This window comes from Silene latifolia, chromosome Y (genome assembly GCF_048544455.1).
Source record: "Silene latifolia isolate original U9 population chromosome Y, ASM4854445v1, whole genome shotgun sequence".
In the NCBI taxonomy this organism is placed as follows: domain Eukaryota; kingdom Viridiplantae; phylum Streptophyta; class Magnoliopsida; order Caryophyllales; family Caryophyllaceae; genus Silene; species Silene latifolia.
The window spans coordinates 405,853,227-405,874,279 of NC_133538.1; the positions used below are offsets into that span (position 1 = coordinate 405,853,227).

General features: G+C 43.8%; 1 protein-coding gene across 1 annotated transcript; it reads left to right on the top strand.

The window, feature by feature from the left end:
* The first annotated feature begins 3,965 nt into the window (after positions 1-3,965).
* LOC141632261 (uncharacterized) lies at positions 3,966-17,850 on the top strand. The gene is made up of 11 exons (XM_074444822.1): positions 3,966-4,307; positions 6,771-6,887; positions 7,200-7,329; positions 9,723-9,789; positions 10,718-10,807; positions 11,756-11,874; positions 12,454-12,538; positions 13,777-13,867; positions 15,094-15,384; positions 15,916-16,122; positions 16,582-17,850. Exons 1-11 carry the CDS (start codon positions 3,966-3,968, stop codon positions 17,848-17,850), a joined length of 2,808 nt encoding a protein of 935 aa, XP_074300923.1.
* The last annotated feature ends 3,203 nt before the right edge of the window (positions 17,851-21,053 follow it).

The following is a 21,053-nucleotide window of genomic DNA, read 5'->3' on the forward strand; positions in this document are numbered from 1 at the left end:
GTCACATACTAACATGCTAACTTTATAAAATCATATGATATCATAATAAATATGCTACGCATCTACTCTACTATCAACAAGATCAATTCATCATGCCATTAAAGCCACATTGTAAACATCCAACATGTTATTCCATCATCGCGTCTACATATATATTACTTTTCTTTCACATTCTCAACTTCTCCTTCAACATCCAACAATCACACATTCCATCACATTGTCACGCAAGTTACTAAGCACACACATGACTCAACACACATTTCCCCCATGTGACCGGTTCAAAGTTGTAGGGCGAACCCCGCGACTTTAGGACGTCTCCCAAGCCTTTGCACTAGCTCCTACAACTTTTACCCCGGGTTCATTTTAATTGAGTCCCTATGTTTATTAAGTTCATTGGTTACAGGTTTCAGGATCGTCGCTCTGATACCATTTGTAACACCCCCATACTCCGAGTGCCTTACCAGGACCACTCAGGTATGAAGACATCACCATCTCGGTTGCCCGAGGTATGATAATCAAATAGACAAAACAGAAACAACATTTATTATAAGTAATTTAATGAATAAGTACAATCCTCGAAACCAAACTGAAAGTACAATACATTATTCCAAACTAATCGTTTCTCAATCGAAATGTAAATAAATGCTAAACTACGAAATGGAAGACTCTATCGTCATGTCGTGGCCATCCCAAATATCCCAAAGATCATCTCTATACTGTTCAATATCTGCTCACCATCCCCGAATGGATCACCGCAGTTTTTACAAAACAACACCGGGAGTCGGTACTAATCACACAATCAATATAAATAACAACAATAAGACAAACAGACAAATGAATCACACACACACACACACGCACCACCAACTCCCATCATCTCAATACTCGACTGTTGTCCACCGGACCCGACCGCCAGGGGGGACCGCAGCCGTTCCCACCTAAGCCCCGCTCATCGTACGAGCGATAACCCTGTCCATTAATGTGCACATCCCCTTTCGTGGCGGGTTCCACGAAGGGCGAAACTAGGGCGTGAGATCACTCCCGCAAGTGACCCCACTCAGCCGAGAACGCATCTCGAGAGCCATAGAAACCAATCACAATCACAATCACAATCACAATCACAATCACAATCACAATTATCATATCAAACAACTAACTACAGCACATCACCAATATCCCATTATGGGACTAATACTGAGTAGGAAATCCTACCTGGAAAGCACAACACGCAGACGGTATCTACAGCTGTCTCAAAACGCCTCTTCTACGAATTCTCCTCCTAACATATAACACATAAAGGCTACCAATTACTTACTATTCATAAAACCCCCAAATCCTAAATTAGGGTTTGACCAAACCTAGCAAAACATTATATGAATTATATTAAAAGCTTACCCTCGACGCAAGGAATCCAACGACACGAACTACGATACGAACTGACCGTCTGAACTCCGGGAATTGTTAAGGATGCGATTAGGAGGATGACTCGATCGCTTTCTCTCTTAAACAGGTTTTAGGTTTTGGTAAAAGTGAATTAAAACAACGACGATTAAGTTTAAATACCCTAATCGCATAATTAACAAAACCCGCGAAAACTCCCCAGAAACCGGACACTCGATCGAGTACCCAAGGTACTCGATCGAGTACCTACTCGATCGAGTGCCCCACTACTCGATCGAGTGCCCAACAGGTCAGAAACTATTTTATTCTGCAACATACCCTTACTCGACAGAGTAAGGGCTACTCGATAGAGTACCCCCAAGACTATAAATACGGAGTATTACATCTCGAATCTTCAATCATGTTGTCATCTTCCTATAACTTGTTCGTGTACCCTTGAACTTAGATGATTTAGGATCTTTACCCTGTCTCATCTTTTTCGAGTCAACGCCCATCTTGCTAAGGTTTTTACCCTTTGTTTTACTTTGGGTTATTAATTACCCAGCATAAATTCGGGTCTATTGCTCTTTGTTCTATTAGGGTTTGTGGGTCTATAGCTCATTGCTTGTATGAGTCTAATGCCCTGTTGTTTATGGGATTGTTGGCCAACTTTTAATTTTGGGTTCTTTAAGTTGCCCTTTGATAAAGCGGGTTTAGGGTTTAGGGTTGGTGGGCCCATGTCCATCAATCATTCTGGATTTTCTGTTGCCACTTTTATCCCTTCATTTTTTTCTCAAGTATATAGAAAGAGTAACAATTTTTTTTTCAATTTATTTTTTTATATCAAACCCATGACAAAGCCATGGGCTCTGATACCATGTTAGAATTTGGGCAGCGGAAGTATCATGGACCCAAAAGACATAAACATAGATCATTTGTATAAATTGGAGTGATACATTAATAATTGTGGGGAGGATGTAAGGGAGCTAATCTCATATGGTGAGACCTTGTACCTCTCAATGAGAGTACAAGACTACACAATATAATGCATCGTACATCAACCTATTTATATAACTTATGTGACTTAAACTTCCCTTAGCTATTAATGTATATGCTATCTATAACTCCCTCTTAGTTTAATGATAATTAACATGAAATAAACATAAACTAATGTAACTTAAAAAGTTAAGTTACACAATTAAGTGTCAAATTCCAACAAAACTTAATTACTAAAAAAGTCCGAGGTAATACATCAAATGCGTACCATTCCACCATAACAAAACCCCTTCACTTTACTGCTTCAATTACTTGATTGAATCAATGTTTCTACATACGAGTATATCACTAGTATTCAAGTATTATATTGTTTTTTTGATTCATCGACAAACTACTGTATCATCACACAATTGACGCGGAACCACTTTACTACTTCAATTACTTGATTCAATCAATGTTTCTACATACGAGTATATCACTAGTATTCAAGTATTATATTGTTTTTCTGATTCATCGACAAACTACTGTATCATCACACAATTGACGCGGAACGCAAAAGCTAGACAGAGATAAACCGACTTTTTTTCTCCCTTTCCTCACCCCTAAGTCTCTTTGTCTACTACCGCCTCCATCCCCTGCATCCGGTCCTGCTCCCCATCGGCTTCGCCGAAGATGTGGCCGTTCTAAGGCCGATCTCCGGCGGCTCCTCATGCTTGATCATGGGCTACCTTTACCGTTTGATCGCTTCTTCTTATGTCGCCACCTGAGGTGTTTCCTGTCCTTTCATTTATCTTTTATATATAATACTCCCTCTGTACCCCACAACGGACGTACCACACCAAGATCTTTATTTGGACCACAATATTACTAAAATGGCATTACATACCTCACCTGCCAACCCACAATTACATATCCATCTATTTTTTCCCTCTTTACCCTTACTTTTTCCACATTTTTTTAAATACTCCATTTTTCCCTACGTTACCTTTGATGTTGTACGGAAGAAGTAGAAGATTCATATGAAATGATATATAGTAAATAATAGTAAATATGCTAATTAACGTGTGTTAATATTGTGTAAATGTTAAACGAATAAACCGATAGAATAGGAAGTGATTAGGGAATAGGAAATGGTAGCTATTCTAGGCGTTAGATCACTCACTCATGTATATAAGCAGCAGTTGTAGAAAACAATAATACAAGTTTTTTACTCTTTCCTTTCTTCTTCTTCTTCTTCTTCTTCTTCTGGTTTTTCACTTCTTTATGGTATCGTGAGCCAGAGTTTTCCATCATAATTAAGATCATCAAACATCAAAGAGCTATGACAGGAGGCGACAAGCCGACAACAATAGCTCGAAAACCAAAATCATTTCTCCCAGTTCTCCTCTTTACCTTCATCCGTCTGACAGTCCAAACCCTACCTTAACGCAAATTGTTTTTGATGGCGATAATTACGATTTGTGGGCACCAGCCGTAAAGAATGGTTTGGATGCTAAGAATAAATTATTGTTGAAGGAAAGTTCAAAAGGCCAATCGTCGAGAATGAAGAAGACGATGTTGAGTCCGTAGCCTGGAGGCAGTGCAATGCCATGTTGAAAGCATGGTTGCGGAATGTAATTAATCCAAAATTGCATCCCAGTATTGCCTTTGAACAGACGGTTTCAGAAGTTTGGGAAGAATTGAAGAATCGATATGCTGCTGGAAACGCACCACGGGTGCATCAATTAAAGGGAGATCTTGCCGAGTGTAAGCAAGGGAGATTGTCTGTAATCGAGTACTATACAAAATTGAAGATGATCTGGGACGAGCTAGCAAACTATAGCAAAGTACCAGATTGCACTTGCGGAGCGGCAGTGGCGATAGCCAAGGAACGGGAAGACGAGAAGGTTCATCAATTTATGATGGGTCTCAACAGTAATTTGTATGGTCATGTTCGTACAAACTTGTTAATGGAGGATGTTTAGGTATTTTTACCCAAGTCGATTAATTAGGGTCAATGTAGTCTTACTCGTTGGTTGGTTGTATGATCGTTCGTATGTCAATAAATAAATAGAAAAATAAAGTGCGTAACGTAAATTGACATGTAATATTTGGTGACGCGGAAACCCAATGTGGGAACAACCGCGGGAGGGACGGTACCCTGCCAAGTATTGCACTATACGAATAGGAGGATGATTACAATCGTGGCACAAAGCTAATCCTGCTGGCCCTAGGCGTCAGGCCTGCAAGATCCTAGACGAACGTATATTCGAGTATGATATGTCGAGGTGTGATCTTGAGTGTGGATGTGTGAATATGGTGTCTGGAATGAATGCCTTCTTGATTTGCTCCTTGGGCTATTTATAGGGCAAGAACCCTAGATATGTCCTACTTCGAATATGGAAAGGGAATATAATTTTCATAAGAACTCTTTCCATACTTGGCCGCCTTTCCCAATTATCCCTGATCTCCCTAACTTCTCCCTATCTTCTCCCTAACTCCCATTTCCTTAATCCGGACACTCTCCATGATGGGGCTCCTAATCTCCCTTGAGCCCGTTCCCCCTTTCTCCATCCGCGGGCTTCCTTCCTCCTTATCACTCCTTCTATAGCTTTCATTTTATTAAGTGGGCCTCCTTTGTTGTGCTAATTTTAGCCTAAACAGTTTGCCCCAAATTTCTTGTGAAGTACGCTTCTAGATATTGAGCAAGGAATTTACGTAATCGAATGCTAAAAGCCCTAAGCCATCTTTTACACTCCTTCACATGCAATCCATCATGTCAGCCGCCATACTCCTCTTTTCTCGCACCCGACTCCCTCTCTCCTCTTTATAACTCCAACCTCCACCTTCCACTTTTTATTAATTATTTCAAATAATTTCAAAAAATACTCTTCTTTCTTAAACCCTCAACCTTCCTTCTTTTTATCCTTTGCCGGCTTCACTGTTCCTCTTCCCCGTCTTCTTCATCAGGAAATCCACCCTCTTTTCTTCTTTTAATTTTCGCTTTCTCCCTCCACCATGGGCAAAACTCGTCAATCCTCCACACCTTCTGACCGTAATCTCGACCCCACTTTTCCTTCTCGGGGACTTTTTAAGCACCCCCACGACTGTGACTCGGCCTTTACTGCGACCGATATTCCCACGATCAAGATCTGCTTGGTCTTGGTGATGGGGTGGACATTGCCATTCCTGAACCGGGACCGAAAGCCGACGCCCTCCATCCAGGGTGGGTTAGTTTTTACCTGTACCCATTTAGATACGGCCGCCGTTTTCCTTTTCCTAAACTCGTTCAAGACTTCATCTTCACCAACAACTTTGCCATGGCACAAATTTCTGCTGCCATTTGGAGAGTTCTTCTCTATTCTCTTGCCGCCGGTCAGAATACTGGTAAATCTGTCACTCTGGGCGACCTAGCCCATATGTATAACATCAGATCCCTGGGCAGGGGTCAATTCTCATTCCGGGGCCGTGGAGAGGCTCCCTTTAGACACGTGTCAAAATCCCATGATGAGAAATGGTTTGAGGACTTCTTCTACATGAGGAAGGACTCCATCCAGCCTCCTGCTGATTATATTTTCGAGAAATGAGTTCTAACTTCGAGTAAGTAGTCTTCCTGTCACCTGATTTATTTTATCTCGTTGCTTACTAGCTTACTTCATCGTCTTCGTGCAGGCCCTTGTGACCTTACCCGTATTGGTGCCAAGATCCCTGCCTGCAGCAAACTGTTCACCATCTCTGAATCTGAGAGAAAGTTCCCAGACCTGCTTCCTGGTTTTTCACTTGCTTCCTCCTTCAATCCTCCTCAGTCGGCTCACAGTATGTCTTCTGGTAAGACATCTACAGTTGTTTTAATTTGCATGCTGTTTCTGCTGACGTTTTAAGCATTCTGTCGTCTGAGACTGTCTATGCTCGCAGGTTCAAAAGTTGATCAGTTGGAAATCATCCTCCAAAGTGCCAAAAGAAAGAGACCTTCTGCCAGCCCTGATGTGGCCTCTGCCTCCAAGAGGAGTGCTCCTGCTGCCTCCTTCCAGACTCCTACCACAGTTTCCAGTTCTGCTGCACGTGAGCCCTTGGAGGTCAACCCGTTATCTCGCCATCCGCCTACTCCTCCTACCAGTCCTCGAGCTTCATCTAGCGGAGGCATTATTGCTCATTTCCCAGAGGGCTTTGGGAATGTGGACAAGGTGCCCTACTGGCTGGAGATTGACCAGCTGCTCTTTCCTCCTGTTGAGGAAACATTTTCGGAGTTCTCCCAGAGGAGATGGCTGAAAATGACGTGCACAACGCCTTCATGGTAAATATTCTTCGTTTTTTACCTGTCTGTCTGTCTGCTTTACTTAGATTCTGCCTCCTGACTTCCTTGCTGACTCTTGATTTTTCCTGCCCCAGACCCTCCAGTCTGCACTCTACAACAGGAAGATGATCAACATAGTGCATTTACGACCGGTTGTGCTACCAAATACAAGAACCAGGAGCTGAAGGAGACTGTTGCTGATCTGGCACAGCAGCAGATCGATCTGAAGGAGCGTGTGGTGGAGCTGAAGACTGAGCTTGCTGTCACCAAGAAGAAGCTAAAAGAGGGGGCTGATCAGCTGGCGCGTACTCAGGCGGTATGCAATACTTTCTTTGACTCCCTCAAGCGCTCTGATGAGAAGATCAGTGAGCTGATATCCCTGGCCACCAACGTTGTTGCCTATGCTACCTTGCGGGGAAAGATCAGCGAGATGCGTACTGCCCTCGAAGAGGCTCCTACCCAACAGGCTATAGAGGAAGAGGAGAGGCAGCTGGAGATGCTTTATCCTACTCAACCTGATCTGAGTGTGCTGATGCCTGAAGTTGGGGAGGTGAATTCTCCTGCACTGGCTGAGCAAGCTACTGGGGACGGAGTTGGAATGTCCCAGGACGCTGCTGACGGAGCTCAGGGAGCTATGGCGGCTGAGGATGCACAGGCTAGTGCGGTACCTGAAACGGGAGGTCAGCAGGCAGAGGAGATGCCAGAGGTGGAGGTCATTAATGTGACCGATAATTAAATATTTTTATTTTTTGATGAACTTTTTAGCGGTCTGGCCCAGAGGTGGCAGACTTTGTAATTTTTGAAACCCTTTCTGTAGTTGCTCTGCCAAGGTGGCGGTTAAACTTTGGGCCGTACTTTGGCCATATTTTGAAAATGCCCCTTGTCATAGTTTGGCAAGGCTTTAACTTACATATCGTGTGCTTATTGTTTATTTTCCCTATTTTTAAGAAATTTGCCGTGTCAGCCTGTTTGACTGATTTAGGCGAGTCTTGTCATTTTGAGAAGGCTGACATTCTGACTCATCTAGCTGCCGTGTCAGCCTGATGGCTGATTTAGGCATATGCCGCAATGTAAGAAGGAGTGGCCATGTCAACCTAGGAGGCTGATTTAGAGTAGCCTGGTCAGCCTGAAAAGGCTGATCCAGACTAAGCTAGCTGTCGTGTCAGCCGGATGGCTGATTTAGGCGTATGCCGCAGTTTTGGACTACTTAACCTTGTTCATGACGCAAGGTGTGTTCATCTCGTTTAAAGCCAACAGGGGCGTCATTGAGGCAAGTTTATCGTCATTCTAGGACTGATGGGACGCTGCAGGATTCTGGTAGCGCAGATATCCCTACGTTCCATGTTCGTGTGCATGCATGCTGGGGCCCTGATTAATTGCGATTAGTGCGAGCTACGTCCGGGGGGTGGTATCAGGGGTGACGGGTAAGCGTATTCACCACAACCAGGCTCCCTTTCGTATGTTCCACAGTCCGCCTGGTGAGGGTGCTCCTTGTGGAGAAAATAGGTTAGGCATGTTGGAGTGCCATGTGCCTTGTCACCCCGCATTTGCAGTTGACAGTCCTGCTAGACATCCTTTCAAAGTACCATAGATACCAGAATTCAAAGTGGTGTACTTAGAGAAGCCTGAAAATAAGAGAATCTATTAAAATGATGTGAAGTACCTGTCGCCATCTCATGGGGTACCAGAGCAATTGTGGTCCCAGGACGCTGCCAGACCACACCATCTAATAGTAGTTTTAAAATCTTAAAATAACTAGAGACAGCAGAAATAAAAGTGAAATTGGCAGTATGCCTACTACCGGATTTTAATTTTAATTTTTAAAAGACGGTTTGGCTTTTCATAGTACATCATTCTGAAAGCTAGAGTCTACTTATTATTAAAAGTAATATATCTTCAGGTGAAGTATGTTCAATGGGCGTTGTAAGATTTGACCGTCCATAGTCATCAGTCTATATGCGCCATGGCCAACAACTCCTTCTACCTGGTATGGTCCTTCCCATTTGTAGACGAATTTGCCTGCCTTTCGATTCTTGGTGTTTTGAAACACCTCTCGGAGAACCAGGTCTCCTACCTCCAGGAGCCTGACTTTCACATTCTTGTTATAACTCCTGGCCACAGATCGTTTGTAGGCGACCGACGGATTTTTGCGCTTGCTCGCAGGCTCGTCAATTGTGTCCAGGCTTCGTCATCATCTCGCATTGTTTAGTTCCCCCGTCATATTTTCATACCTCGTGAGTGGGAACTAGAATTTCGACGGAATGATCGCCGCGCCAAACACCAGGCTGAAGGGTGTTTGACCTGTTGCTATCTTTGGTGTCGTTCTGTCTGACCATAACACTAGTGGCAATTCATCTGCCTACTTTTCTCCTAACTCCTGTAACCTCCTTCTTAGATTGTCCATGATGATTTTGTTGCTGGATTCAGCTTGCCCGTTGGACTTTGGAGTCCTAGGTGCTGACTTTTTTAAGGTGATGTTCCACCTGACACAGTATTCCTCGGTATCGTTTGAGATGAATTGTGAGCAATTGTCACATATGATTTCTGATGGGATACCAAATCTGCAAATGATGTTTCGTTTTATGAATGAAATGACCTATTTGTCCTTTACCTCCGTGAATGCTTCTGCCTCTATCCACTTGGAGAAGTAATCTGTCATTGCTAGCATCCATATTCTATTTCTTGTGGCTCCCGGTAGAGGGCCTACTATATCCATGCCCCACGCCATGAATGGCCAGGGGGAAATAATAGGGTGCAGGGGCTCTGCTGGCTAATGGATCATTGGTGCTGAGCGCTGGCAGGCGTCACATTTTCGTGCGTATTCTGCTGCATCTGCCTTTATTGTAGGCTAATAGTATCCCTGTCTAAGGGCTTTATTTGCCAGACTCCTGCCCCCTGCATGGTTTCCACATTCGCCACTGTGGAGAGCATGCAACACAGTCTGTGCTTCTTCCTTGTCCAGGCACCGTAGGTAGGGGCCTGCTAGAGATTTTCTGAACAATGTATCATCAATAAGTATGAATCTGGGGGGCTTTACTCTGAAAGCTCTCACTTCCTTCTTGTCATCTGGTAGCTTGTTATGACGCAGCCAGTCTAGATAAGGTGTGCGCCAGTCATCTGCTTGATCGGCTATTTGTTAGGTGCCTGCCTGTTTGGCTGGGAGTTCTCACCTTCCTCTGTAACTGCTTGGATTTCGTTCTCGCTCTGTGGATCCTCCAGTTCACCTCTGTCTATTTCGTCCGCCTTCTGAATAGACGGTTCCAGCATGTGTGCTATTGGAATGCTGGATAGCTCTGTTGGTTTAAATGTTGCCCCCAAAGTTGCTAAGGCGTCTGCCTCCACATTCTGATCTCTGGGGATCTGCTTAAGCTTGCAAGTTTCGAATTTCTGTTTTAGTTCCTTTGCTACTTTTAGGTATGCAATCATCTTCGAATCTTTGGCTATAAACTCATCATTCATGTGGTTGACTATTAATAGAGAGTCACTGGATATGAGCAGGTGCCTGACCCCTAACTCCAAAGCTAGCTTCATTCCTAATATCAAGGCCTCATACTCTGTTTCATTGTTGGTTGCCTTGAATTCACATCTTACTGCTTGTGCTATCAGGTCTCCCTGTGGTGACCGCACGATTAATTCTACGCCTGCCCTACTTTGGTTGGAGGCTCCGTCAATATGCATCTGCCAGACTTCTGTCTGCTTGCTTCCTTCTAAGGTGAGGATCTCTGTATCTGCGAGATTCTGGGTGGCAGGACTGAAGTCTGATACGAAGTCGGCCAGTGCTTGTGATTTGATTGCTGTTCTGGGGTCATATTGAATGTCGTACCCACTGAGGTGTATAGACCATTTTGACATTCTGCCTGACAGTTCAGGCTTCCTCATGATAGCTTTTAGCGGGTAATTGGTCACGACATGTATGATGTGGGACTCAAAATAGGGGCGCAGTTTGCGAGATGCTACTACCAATGCTAGTACTAACTTTTCAAGAGATGTGTACCTAGTCTCTGCCGGCAGCAGAGACTTGCTCACGTAGTATACTGGCTTCTGCTCCTTTTCTTGCTCTCTGACCAGGACAGCACTCACTGCCACTTCTGTGATGGCTAGGTATAGGAATAATGGTTCTCCTGGCTTCGACTTTGATAGCAGCAGTGGGCTGCTGAGGTAGTGCTTCAGCTCTCTGAAGGTTTGCTCGTGCTCAGAGGTCCATTCAAACTTCTGGCTTTTCCTTAGTACGTCGTAAAACAGCCTGCATTTATCTGAAAATCTTGAAATGAACTTTGTTGTGGTCAAGCTACCTTCCCGGCTAGTCTTTGAACATCCTTAGGCTTTTCAGGTGACTCCAGCTGTAAGATGGCTTTGATCTGCTTGATGCTGGCCTCTATCCCTCTTTGAGTTACGATATAGCCCAAGAATTTACCAGAAGATACTCCGAAGGTGCATTTAAATGGGTTTAGCTTCATTTTGTATTCCCTGAGGGTGCTGAATGTTTCTGCCAGATGCCGCATGTGATCTTTGGCCTTCTCTGGTTTCACCACCATGTCATCGATATACACCTCCATTGTTCTTCTTATCTGTTCTTTGAACATTCTGTTAACCAACCTTGGATATGTGGAGCCTGCATTCTTTAGGCCGAATGACATGACGTTGTAGTAATATATTGCTCTTTCAGGCATAAATGCCGTCTTCTCTTGATCTGCAGGATCCATCTTGATCTGATTGTATCCACTCCATGCGTCCAGGAATGTTAACATCTCGTGTCCAGCTGTTGCGTCCACCATTGCATCAATATGAGGCAGCGGGAATGGATCTTTAGGGCATGGTTTGTTGAGATCGGTGAAGTCCACACATACTCTCCACTTCCCATTCTTCTTAGGCACCACCACTACGTTAGACGACCATTCGGATATTTTACTTCTCTTATTTTCTTCGCCCGCAGAGCTATCCACTTCCTGGTTGATTACCTTATTTCTCTCCGCCGCAAACTTCCTTCTTCTCTCGTTGGACGGGCTTACACTTTGGGTCCACACTAAGCTTATGTGTTATGATGGACGGATCTATTCCTATCATGTCATCGTGTGACCATGCAAAACAATCCATGTTATCCTGTAGGAACTTGACTAGTCTTTGTCTTAAGCTTCCTGTGCATCCTACTCCAATGAGCACGGTTCGTTCAGGTGCTTTGCTTATCCAGGTTGATTTGATCCAGCTCTTTCTGCCGGAGGTTCGATGTATTCGTCCGGATAGGTTGCTTCCGTAATTACTATGCGGGGGGGGGATGGCATTGCACTTTAGTGCCTTCTTATAGCAACCTCTAGCTTCCTCCTGATCTCCTCTTATCGTTTCTACTCCCCATGGTGTGGGGAATTTTATGCACTGGTGGTATGTTGAGGGGACTGCCTTCATCTGGTGCAACCATGGTCTTCCCAAGATGACATTGTAAGTAGAGGGGTCGTCGTCTATAACCAGGCACTGACCCTTGTTGACTCCTCCCACATAGGTTGGGATGACTATCTCCCTAGCGAGCTAGTGTTTCTCCACCGGGCCTACTAGCGGAATAGTCTTCTTCTGTAAATCCTTCTCGCTGAATCCCATGTTTTCTATAGTTTTCAGCATGATTAAGTTGAACGAGCTTCCTGTATCTACCAAGACCTTTCTAACTGTGCAATTGGCCATTGATAAGGTGATAATAAGTGCGTCATGATGTTCTCGTTCATCGTATGCATCTCCTTCATCAAAGCTGACTGTTGGCAGGTCACTGTGAGAAATTCTGCACGAATTGGCTGCCCTATCCTTTTTGGTCTCTGTAGCACGTCTCTTAGCTGCTGAATATGTCAGCCCGCTTAAATCTGAGCCGCCTGTTATCACGTTTATGATTTTGGTGCATGTGGGCGGGTCTGTTGGCTTGGCGAAGCCTACCTTATCTTGCTGCTTGCCCCCACGTGGTAATAGGTGGCTCAGCTTTCCTTGTTCGTATAGGTGCTTGATCTCTCTTCGTAATGTGTAGCAATCCTCAGTGGTGTGCCCAATATCCCGGTGGAATTCGCACTTCTTCTTGCTGTCCTTCCTCCATGCTTGCTCTTCTACTGGTGGGTTGGGCCACCTGACTCCATCTCCTATCTCCCTGAGTGCCTTCAAGATTCCTCCGATTCCTGTGGTGAATCCGTATTCTGCCAGAGTGGGGAGTAGCTGATTTTCTTCGATTTTGTTGACTCCCCTCCCGTATGGTCTGTACCTCTCATCCTTCTTGCTGGTGGTTTGCTTTCTTCCTGATTTCTCCACGGCTGAGGTACTAGAGATACTAGGCGCACTTAGCAAGCTGGCTCTGGCTAAGACATCTTCCTCCAACCTGATTGCGGCAGCTGCCTTCTCCTGTACTGCCTCGAAAGTATGGCATGGATGCATGGTTAACTGCTTGTATAGGTCAGAGTCGTGGTGGATGCCTCTTCTGAAGGCTTCTACTGCTGTTGAGACATCACATTCTCGTACTGCTACCTTCTCATTGTTGAACCTAGTATTGTATTCAATGCTTTCTCCTGCCCCCTGGGCGATTTTGTACAGGTCTCCTGCGTGCTTCTGCGGCTTTCTGCTGCTTGCGAACTGTTGAGTAAATGCGTTCACCAATTCAGCAAATGTAGATATCGACCTGTTAGGCAGGCTCACAAACCATCGAAGTGCCGGTCCTGTTAGGGTGGACCCGAATCCTTTGCACATGCAAGCCTCATTGCCTTGCCCTATAGCTGTTACCGTCATCATTTTCTGCTTACACTGGCTGATATGATCAAAGGGATCTGCTGTGCCGTCGAAAAGAGGCATATTTGGATTTGTGAATCCCTTTGGCATGGCTGTGATGGATATGGTGTCCACGAATGGTGAATCGGCGTAACTGTCTAGAGCTGCTTTCTCGAGTGGGGGTGGTAGCCCTGGGACCCTGCTCAGCATCTCCTTTAGTTCCAAGTACTGCTGATTGGTTATACTGGCTGAATCTGGGGTCCGTCTGTCAGCTGTCTGCATATTTCCTCCTGATCCGGGTTCTTGAAGGTTCTGATAGGCTCCGGCAGCCAGGGGGGTTGTAGTAACGATTGTCCCCTGCTGCCAGTTCACTTGCTGGTTTGACTCGGATCCTGCTACAGGTGTCTGATCGATTGTTGCGGGGCTGCTGACGGGGAGGCCACCTGTCTGTGTCCCTATGCAGTTAGCCGGCTGCCAGCTATCTGGTGTGAGGTATCCTAACCCTCGTGGGGTTATTCTTCCATCTGACGGTACTGTAGCCAAATCTAATCTTGTTATTAGTTCAGCTGGTATCTGCCTGCTGCCCGATGCTCCCCGTGTCAGATCTACCAAAGGAGATCTTCCTTCACCTGTCCCACTTACTGGAGTGACAGACTGCTGTTTTAGGATATCAATCTGTGCCCAGAGCTCTCTGTCTCTCCTTCTTGCTTCAGCATCTGCTCTCCTTTGGTCTTCTCTCATGTTTTCCATAGCTTTTTGAAGATTTTCCACGCCAGTGAGTAAGATTTGTGTGGGACTAGGTGGCGGAGTGAGGCCTGAACTTGTTGTTCCCTTATCTGACCTGGCCTGGGCCACGACAGCACGAGTCCTGGGAGGTAGAGAGGCTTTTGTTGTCGGTATGATTCTTGAGGTGTGTCCGGGAGCCTGCGTGGCCACTGTTGATGTTGGATTTTGGGTAGACGGTGGTGGTGGCGATGGTTGCCTGCTCCCTGACACGGCTTCAGATGCTTGCTTTTCCATTTTATATCTAGAATATCAACGATTGACGACCACAATGCCCCACGGTGGGCGCCAAACTGTTTAGGTATTTTTACCCAAGTCGATTAATTAGGGTCAATGTAGTCTTACTCGTTGGTTGGTTGTATGATCATTCGTATGTCAATAAATAAATAGAAAAATAAAGTGCGTAACAGAAATTGACACGTAAGATTCGGTGACGCGGAAAACCCAATGTGCGAACAACCGCGGGAGGGACGGTACCCTGCCAAGTATTGCACTATACGAATAGGAGGATGATTACAATCGTGGCACAAAGCTAATCCTGCTGGCCCTAGGCGTCAGGCCTGCAAGATCCTAGACGAACGTATATTCGAGTATGATATGTCGAGGTGTGATCTTGAGTGTGGATGTGTGAATATGGTGTCTTGAATGAATGCCTTCTTGGTTTGCTCCTTGGGCTATTTATAGGGCAAGAACCCTAGATATGTCCTACTTCGAATATGGAAAGAGAATATAATTTCCATAAGAACTCTTTCCATACTTGGCCGCCTTTCCCAATTCTCCCTGATCTCGCTAACTTCTCCCTAACTCCCATTTCCTTAATACGGACACTCTCCATGATGGGCTCCTGATCTCCCTTGAGCCCGTTCCCCCTTTCTCCATCGGCGGGCTTCCTTCCTCCTTATCACTCCTTCCATAGCTTTCATTTTATTAAGTAGGCCTCCTTTGCTGTGCTAATTTTAGCCCAAACAGAGGACCCCATGACAAATCTTTCAAGGGCTTACGCACTGACTCTCCGAGAAGAAAGACATTCCACCGTCACAAAGGGTAAAGAGGAAAGCAATGAGGCGGCCATGGCAGCTAGGTTTGTTGGTGGAAGTAGAGAAAAAGGAGGTTATTCAGGGGCAGACCAGGAAGAAGAGGAGATACCACCACCACTCAAGTGTGGCTATTGCAAGAAGCCTTATCACACAGAAGAAAATTGCTACGACAAACACGGGTATGAGACTGTGAAAGCCAGAGAAAGAGGAAGAGGGCGACACGGAGTTAATGGTCGTGGAAGCGGCAGAGGACGGTCACATGGCCGCGGACGACAAGGTGACTATTAGGTCAATCCCGTGGGAAGTACAGTGGGAGCAAAGGAAGGTGAAAGTTCGAATAAAATCGTGCCTTTCACTAATGAAGAAATTAAAAAAATTCGATATTTGCTCAATGCTAGCCCCGAAGGAAGTGACAAATTAGCAGGTAAAACCATTAATCACAATAAAATCTGGTTAATTGACAGCGGAGCGTCACACCATATGACGGGAAGAAGAAATTGTCTCACAAAGAATTGGATTGAAAGAGAATCGTTAATTAGCCTCCCTGATGGTCGCCGTGTAAGAGCAAATGAGCATGGTGAAGTTGTTTTGAGAAAGAATTTTATTCTAAAGGACGTATTATACGTTCCTACGCTTACCTGTGATTTAATCTCCGTAAAACAATTAATTAGTGAAAACAATTCAATAGTAACATTTTTTTCTGATCATTGTGTGATACAGGATCAGGTTACGAAGACGGAGATTGGTAGGGGTGAGCATTGTGATGGGGTTTATTTTTTCCGCAGAAATAAAACGGAGCAAGTTGGAAGGATGTCGATGACTAAAGAAGGGGAATTGTGGCATCAACGACTTGGGCATCCATCAAGTAGTAAATCGTCTTCTTTTTTTGCGTTAACTGGTTGCAATTTAAATTGGAATATTGGTCAAGTTTGTGACCCTTGTTGTAGGGCTAAACAAACACGTTCGGTTTTTCGTCTCAACCATAAGCGTTGTGATACTTTATTTGGTTTAATTCATTGCGATATTTGGGGAAAATATCATGTTGCTAGTTTGTCTCGTGCTCATTATTTATTGACCATAGTTGATGACCACAGTAGGGGAGTGTGGATATACCTTATTAAAGAAAAAAGTGAGGCCGGAAATTTACTAAAAGTTTTTTGTCAGATGGTTAAAACACAATTCGGAAAATGCGTCAAAATAATACAAAGTGACAATGGAACCGAACTTTTATCTGGGGCTATGAAATGCTATTATGAGGACAATGGCATTTTATTTCAAACTAGCAATATTGATACACCTCAACAGAATGGGAGGGTTGAGAGAAAACACCGTCACATTCTTGAAAAGGCTAGAGCATAACGATTTACCGGACATTTACCTTTGAAGTATTGGGGAGAATGTGCTTTGACAGCCGCGTATCTTACTAATAGGACACCGACACCTTTACTTGGAAATAAAACTCCGTATGAAATAGTATATCACAAGAAACCCGATTTGACCAACTTACGAGTATTAGGGTGTTTGTGTTATGCTCATAATCAAGATAAACCTCGAGATAAATTTGCAGAATGGGGAAAGCGGTGTTTATTTTTAGGGTACCCTCACAACAAAAAAGGATGGAAAGAATATGATTTAGCGGAAAATCGTTTATTTGTTTCAAGAGATGTGAATTTCTTCGAACATGTTTTCCCATTTTATACTCCTGTTGGCTCGCACATTTCCACTGCTGAAAGTAAACATATCCATGATGAATTATTTGTTGAAAATGAGATGGAGGACACAACACAGCAGGACCTTGAAAACTTGGAGGTTGAAGAGCACATAAATGCTGATATCAACCAAGAAATAGGGAGAACAGGGGAACCTGATGCAGGCACGAATCAGGAGTCTCTAATGATTGAGACAGAAAGTGAACAGAATTTGCCCGACAATGTGGGAACAGAAACTTTAGGACGAGGAGCAAGAGAGAAACGAGACCCCTACTGGAAAAAGGATTATTATTGCAAGTCTACACGGATTGAAAAACCCATCACGATTGCTCATCTAGACCATTCGAAATCTTCGCAATCAGGTACTCGTTACCCTATGGATAATTATGTTACTATGAACTGTTTTTCTAACCATCACAGGGCGTACCTAGGAAGACTCGATGCCATTCGCGAACCCACTAGTTACCATGAGGCAGCAGGAGTTGCTGAGTGGCGAGAGCCCATGCACAAAGAAGTTGCAGCACTCGAAGCTAATGGAACATTGAAGGTAGTGACTTTACCCAAAGGAAAAAAACCGATTGGGTGCAAGTGGGTATATAAGGTGAAATATAAGGCGGATGGGACACTTGAACGCTACAAAGCAAGGTTGGTAGCTCAGGGTTTTACGCAGGTAAAAGGGGTTGATTACCATGAAACGTATGCACTAGTTGCGAAGATGACAAGCGTGCGTTATTTATTAGCCGTGGCAGTTGCTAAGAAATGGGTTATCGATCAATTGGACGTGAACAATGCCTTTTTACACGGTGATTTAGAAGAAGAAGTGTATATGCGCATTCCACAAGGCTTTGAACGAAAGGGGGAGAATAAGGTTTGTCGATTGTTGAAGTCAATTTATGGGTTAAACAAGCCTCAAGAAACTGGTTTGCTAAACTCACGGAGTCGTTAAAAAGGTATGGATTCGTTCAATCTCTTGCTGATTATTCGTTATTCACCTACAATAACGGAGAGGTTTTCATTGGAGTTCTAGTATATATTGACGATATGATGATTGTCAGTAATGACGAAATTGCAAGCACGAAGTTTAAAAATTTTCTCGACACACATTTTGGCATCAAAGATTTGGGAAGATTGAAATACTTTCTAGGAATTGAAGTGGCACATGGGAAATCGGGACTATTTCTCAACTAATGGAAATATGCGTTAGGAATAGTCGAAGAAGCTGGCATTGGCGGAGCGAAACCTGCATACACGCCCATGGAAATGAACCATCAACTAGAACTTGCAAATGGGTACTTGCTCAAGGATGCTATGAAGTATAGAAGATTGGTTGGACGTTTAGTTTATTTGACGATAACTCGACCAGACATAGTATATTCCGTCCACATATTATCACGATTTGTAAGCAACCCGAGAAAAGAGCATTGCGATGCTGCGTTGAGAGTAGTCAGGTACATCAAATCCGAGCCAAGCAAAGGAATATTTTTAAATAAAGATTCAGATTTGCAATTAGAAGGGTATTGCGATTCGGATTATGGAAGATGTTCGTTAACAAGAAGGTCCTTGACCGGATATTATGTTGCACTCGGGTCATCGCCTATTTTATGGAGGGAAAAAAGACAAGCAACGGTATCAAAATCGACGGCATAGGTGGAATACCGTGCCATGGCGAGTGCAAAAAGTGAACTAATTTGGCTAAAATCGTTCTTAGCCTCATTGGATATTTTTCATGTGAAGCCGATGAAATTACACTGCGACAATTCACATTGCAAAGAATCCCGTGTTTCATGACAGAACAAAGCATATAGAGATCGATTGTCATTTCATTAGACAACACGTTATCGACAACACAATAAAAATGATGCATTTTCGTAGTAAGGAGCAAGTGGCAGATTTATTTACTAAGGCACTCGGGAGCGAGGCATACAATCATCTACAGCGCAAGTTAGGACTTGGTTTTCCCAGGAGTCCAACTTGAGGGGGAGTATGAAATGATATATAGTAAATAATAGTAAATATGTTAATTAGTTAATATTGTGTAAATGTTAAACGAATTAACCGATAGAATAGGAAGTGGTAGCTATTCTAGGCGTTAGATCACTCACTCATGTATATAAGCAACAGTTGTAGAAAACAATAATACAAGTTTTTTTTTTTTAGGGAAAATAATACATGTTTTTCTTCATAATATTAATTTTTTGGGATATTCTCTCGTGTATGTAACACCCCCATACTCCAAGTGCCTTACCAGGACCACTCAGGTATAAGGATACTACCATCTCGGTTGCCCGAGGTACTGAATATCATAAGACAATAAAGAAACGTACTTTTAAAGTAATTATAGATTAAGTGATTACATGTTCAAACCCAAAACTAATTAAAGGAATTACAAGGTTCTCATACGGTCTACAGCTAAACTATCAAAGCTACTAGACTTCGTCGACACAAATGGAAGACTTCTAACTGCCACGTGATGACTCATCCCAGCTATCCATACGCGTCATATCACACCTGCTCAATAACTGCTCACCACCCCCGAATGGATCACCACAGTTTTTAAAACATTTAAACGGGGTCAGTACTAATCACACAATTCAATACATATATCAACAATAAGATAAACAGACAGCTGAACTGTCACACACACACACACACACACCACCAACTCCCATCGTCTCAATACTGACTGTCCACTGGACCAGCCCTGCCAGTGGGGGACCGCAGCCGTTCCCACCTAAGCCCCGCTCATCATACGAGCGATAACCCTGTCCCATTAATGTGCACATCCCCTTTCGTGGCGGGTTCCACGAAGGGCGAAACTAGGGCGTGAGATCACTCCCGCAAGTGACCCCACTCAGCCGAGAACGCATCTCGAGAACCATCACAAACACAACCACAATCACAATCACAATTACAATTACAATCATCATATCAATCAACTAACTACAGCACATCACCAATATCCCATTATGGGACTAATACTGAGTAGGAAATCCTACCTGGAAAGCACAACACGCAGACGGTATCTACAGCTGTATCAAAACGGCTCCTCTACGAATTCTCCTCCTATCATACAGCACATAAAGACTACACATCACAAACTACACACCAAAACCCCCAATTCCTAAATTAGGGTTTAACCAATCTTAACAAAACATTATAAAAATTATATTAAAAGCTTACCCTCGACGCAGGGAACTCAACGATACGGATAACCACAAGAACTGACCGCCTGAACTCCGGGAATTGCTAAGGATGCGATTAGGAAGATGAACTGGTTGCTTTCTCTCTTAAACAGGGTTTTAGGTTTTGTAAAAGTGAATTAAAACAATGACGAATATGTTTAAATACCTTAATCGCATAATTAACAAAACCCGAGAAAACTCCACGTAAAACCGGACACTCGATCGAGTACCCAAGGTACTCGATCGAGTACCCCCTTACTCGATCGAGTACCCCAGCTACTCGATCGAGTACCCAACAGGTCAGAAACTATTTTATCTCGCAACCTACCCTTACTCGACAGAGTAAGGGCTACTCGATAGAGTACCCCAAGACTTATAAATACGGAGTATTACAGTCTTCCCTCCTTAAAAGGAACTTCGTCCCCGAAGTTCAACCCATACATAAAAACAACCATACAGACTCGACCAAGACACAACAACTTAGCAAAGGACTCAAGAACTCGACCGAACATAGAACATGAACTCTTAACACCCACTCCACCAACTATGTTTACTTCCACAACATGACTCACTATACCGTATCTACCACATATATATCTCTCACGATACCAACTCCATACATAACCAACTACCATCCTTTAATGCTGCTAGCTCGATAATATCATCAACTATCAAATCCAATACCAAGACACTCATAGACATCAAACGGGATGTTACATTCTACCACCCTTAAAAGGAACTTCGTCCTCGAAGTTTACTCACACTCGTAACCTCATCATCCAACTGTCAATACTAGCGAAATATTCTAACACTCCTAAACATCACGCTACTACAAGCACGGTCATGACCTTTAATAAAATCACCCACAATCACGAATCGATCTTTTATTCTACATCAAGACTCAACTTCCGAATATATTACCATATGTACAACCATCAAAATCTGTTTTATCGCATCCTACTCCTCT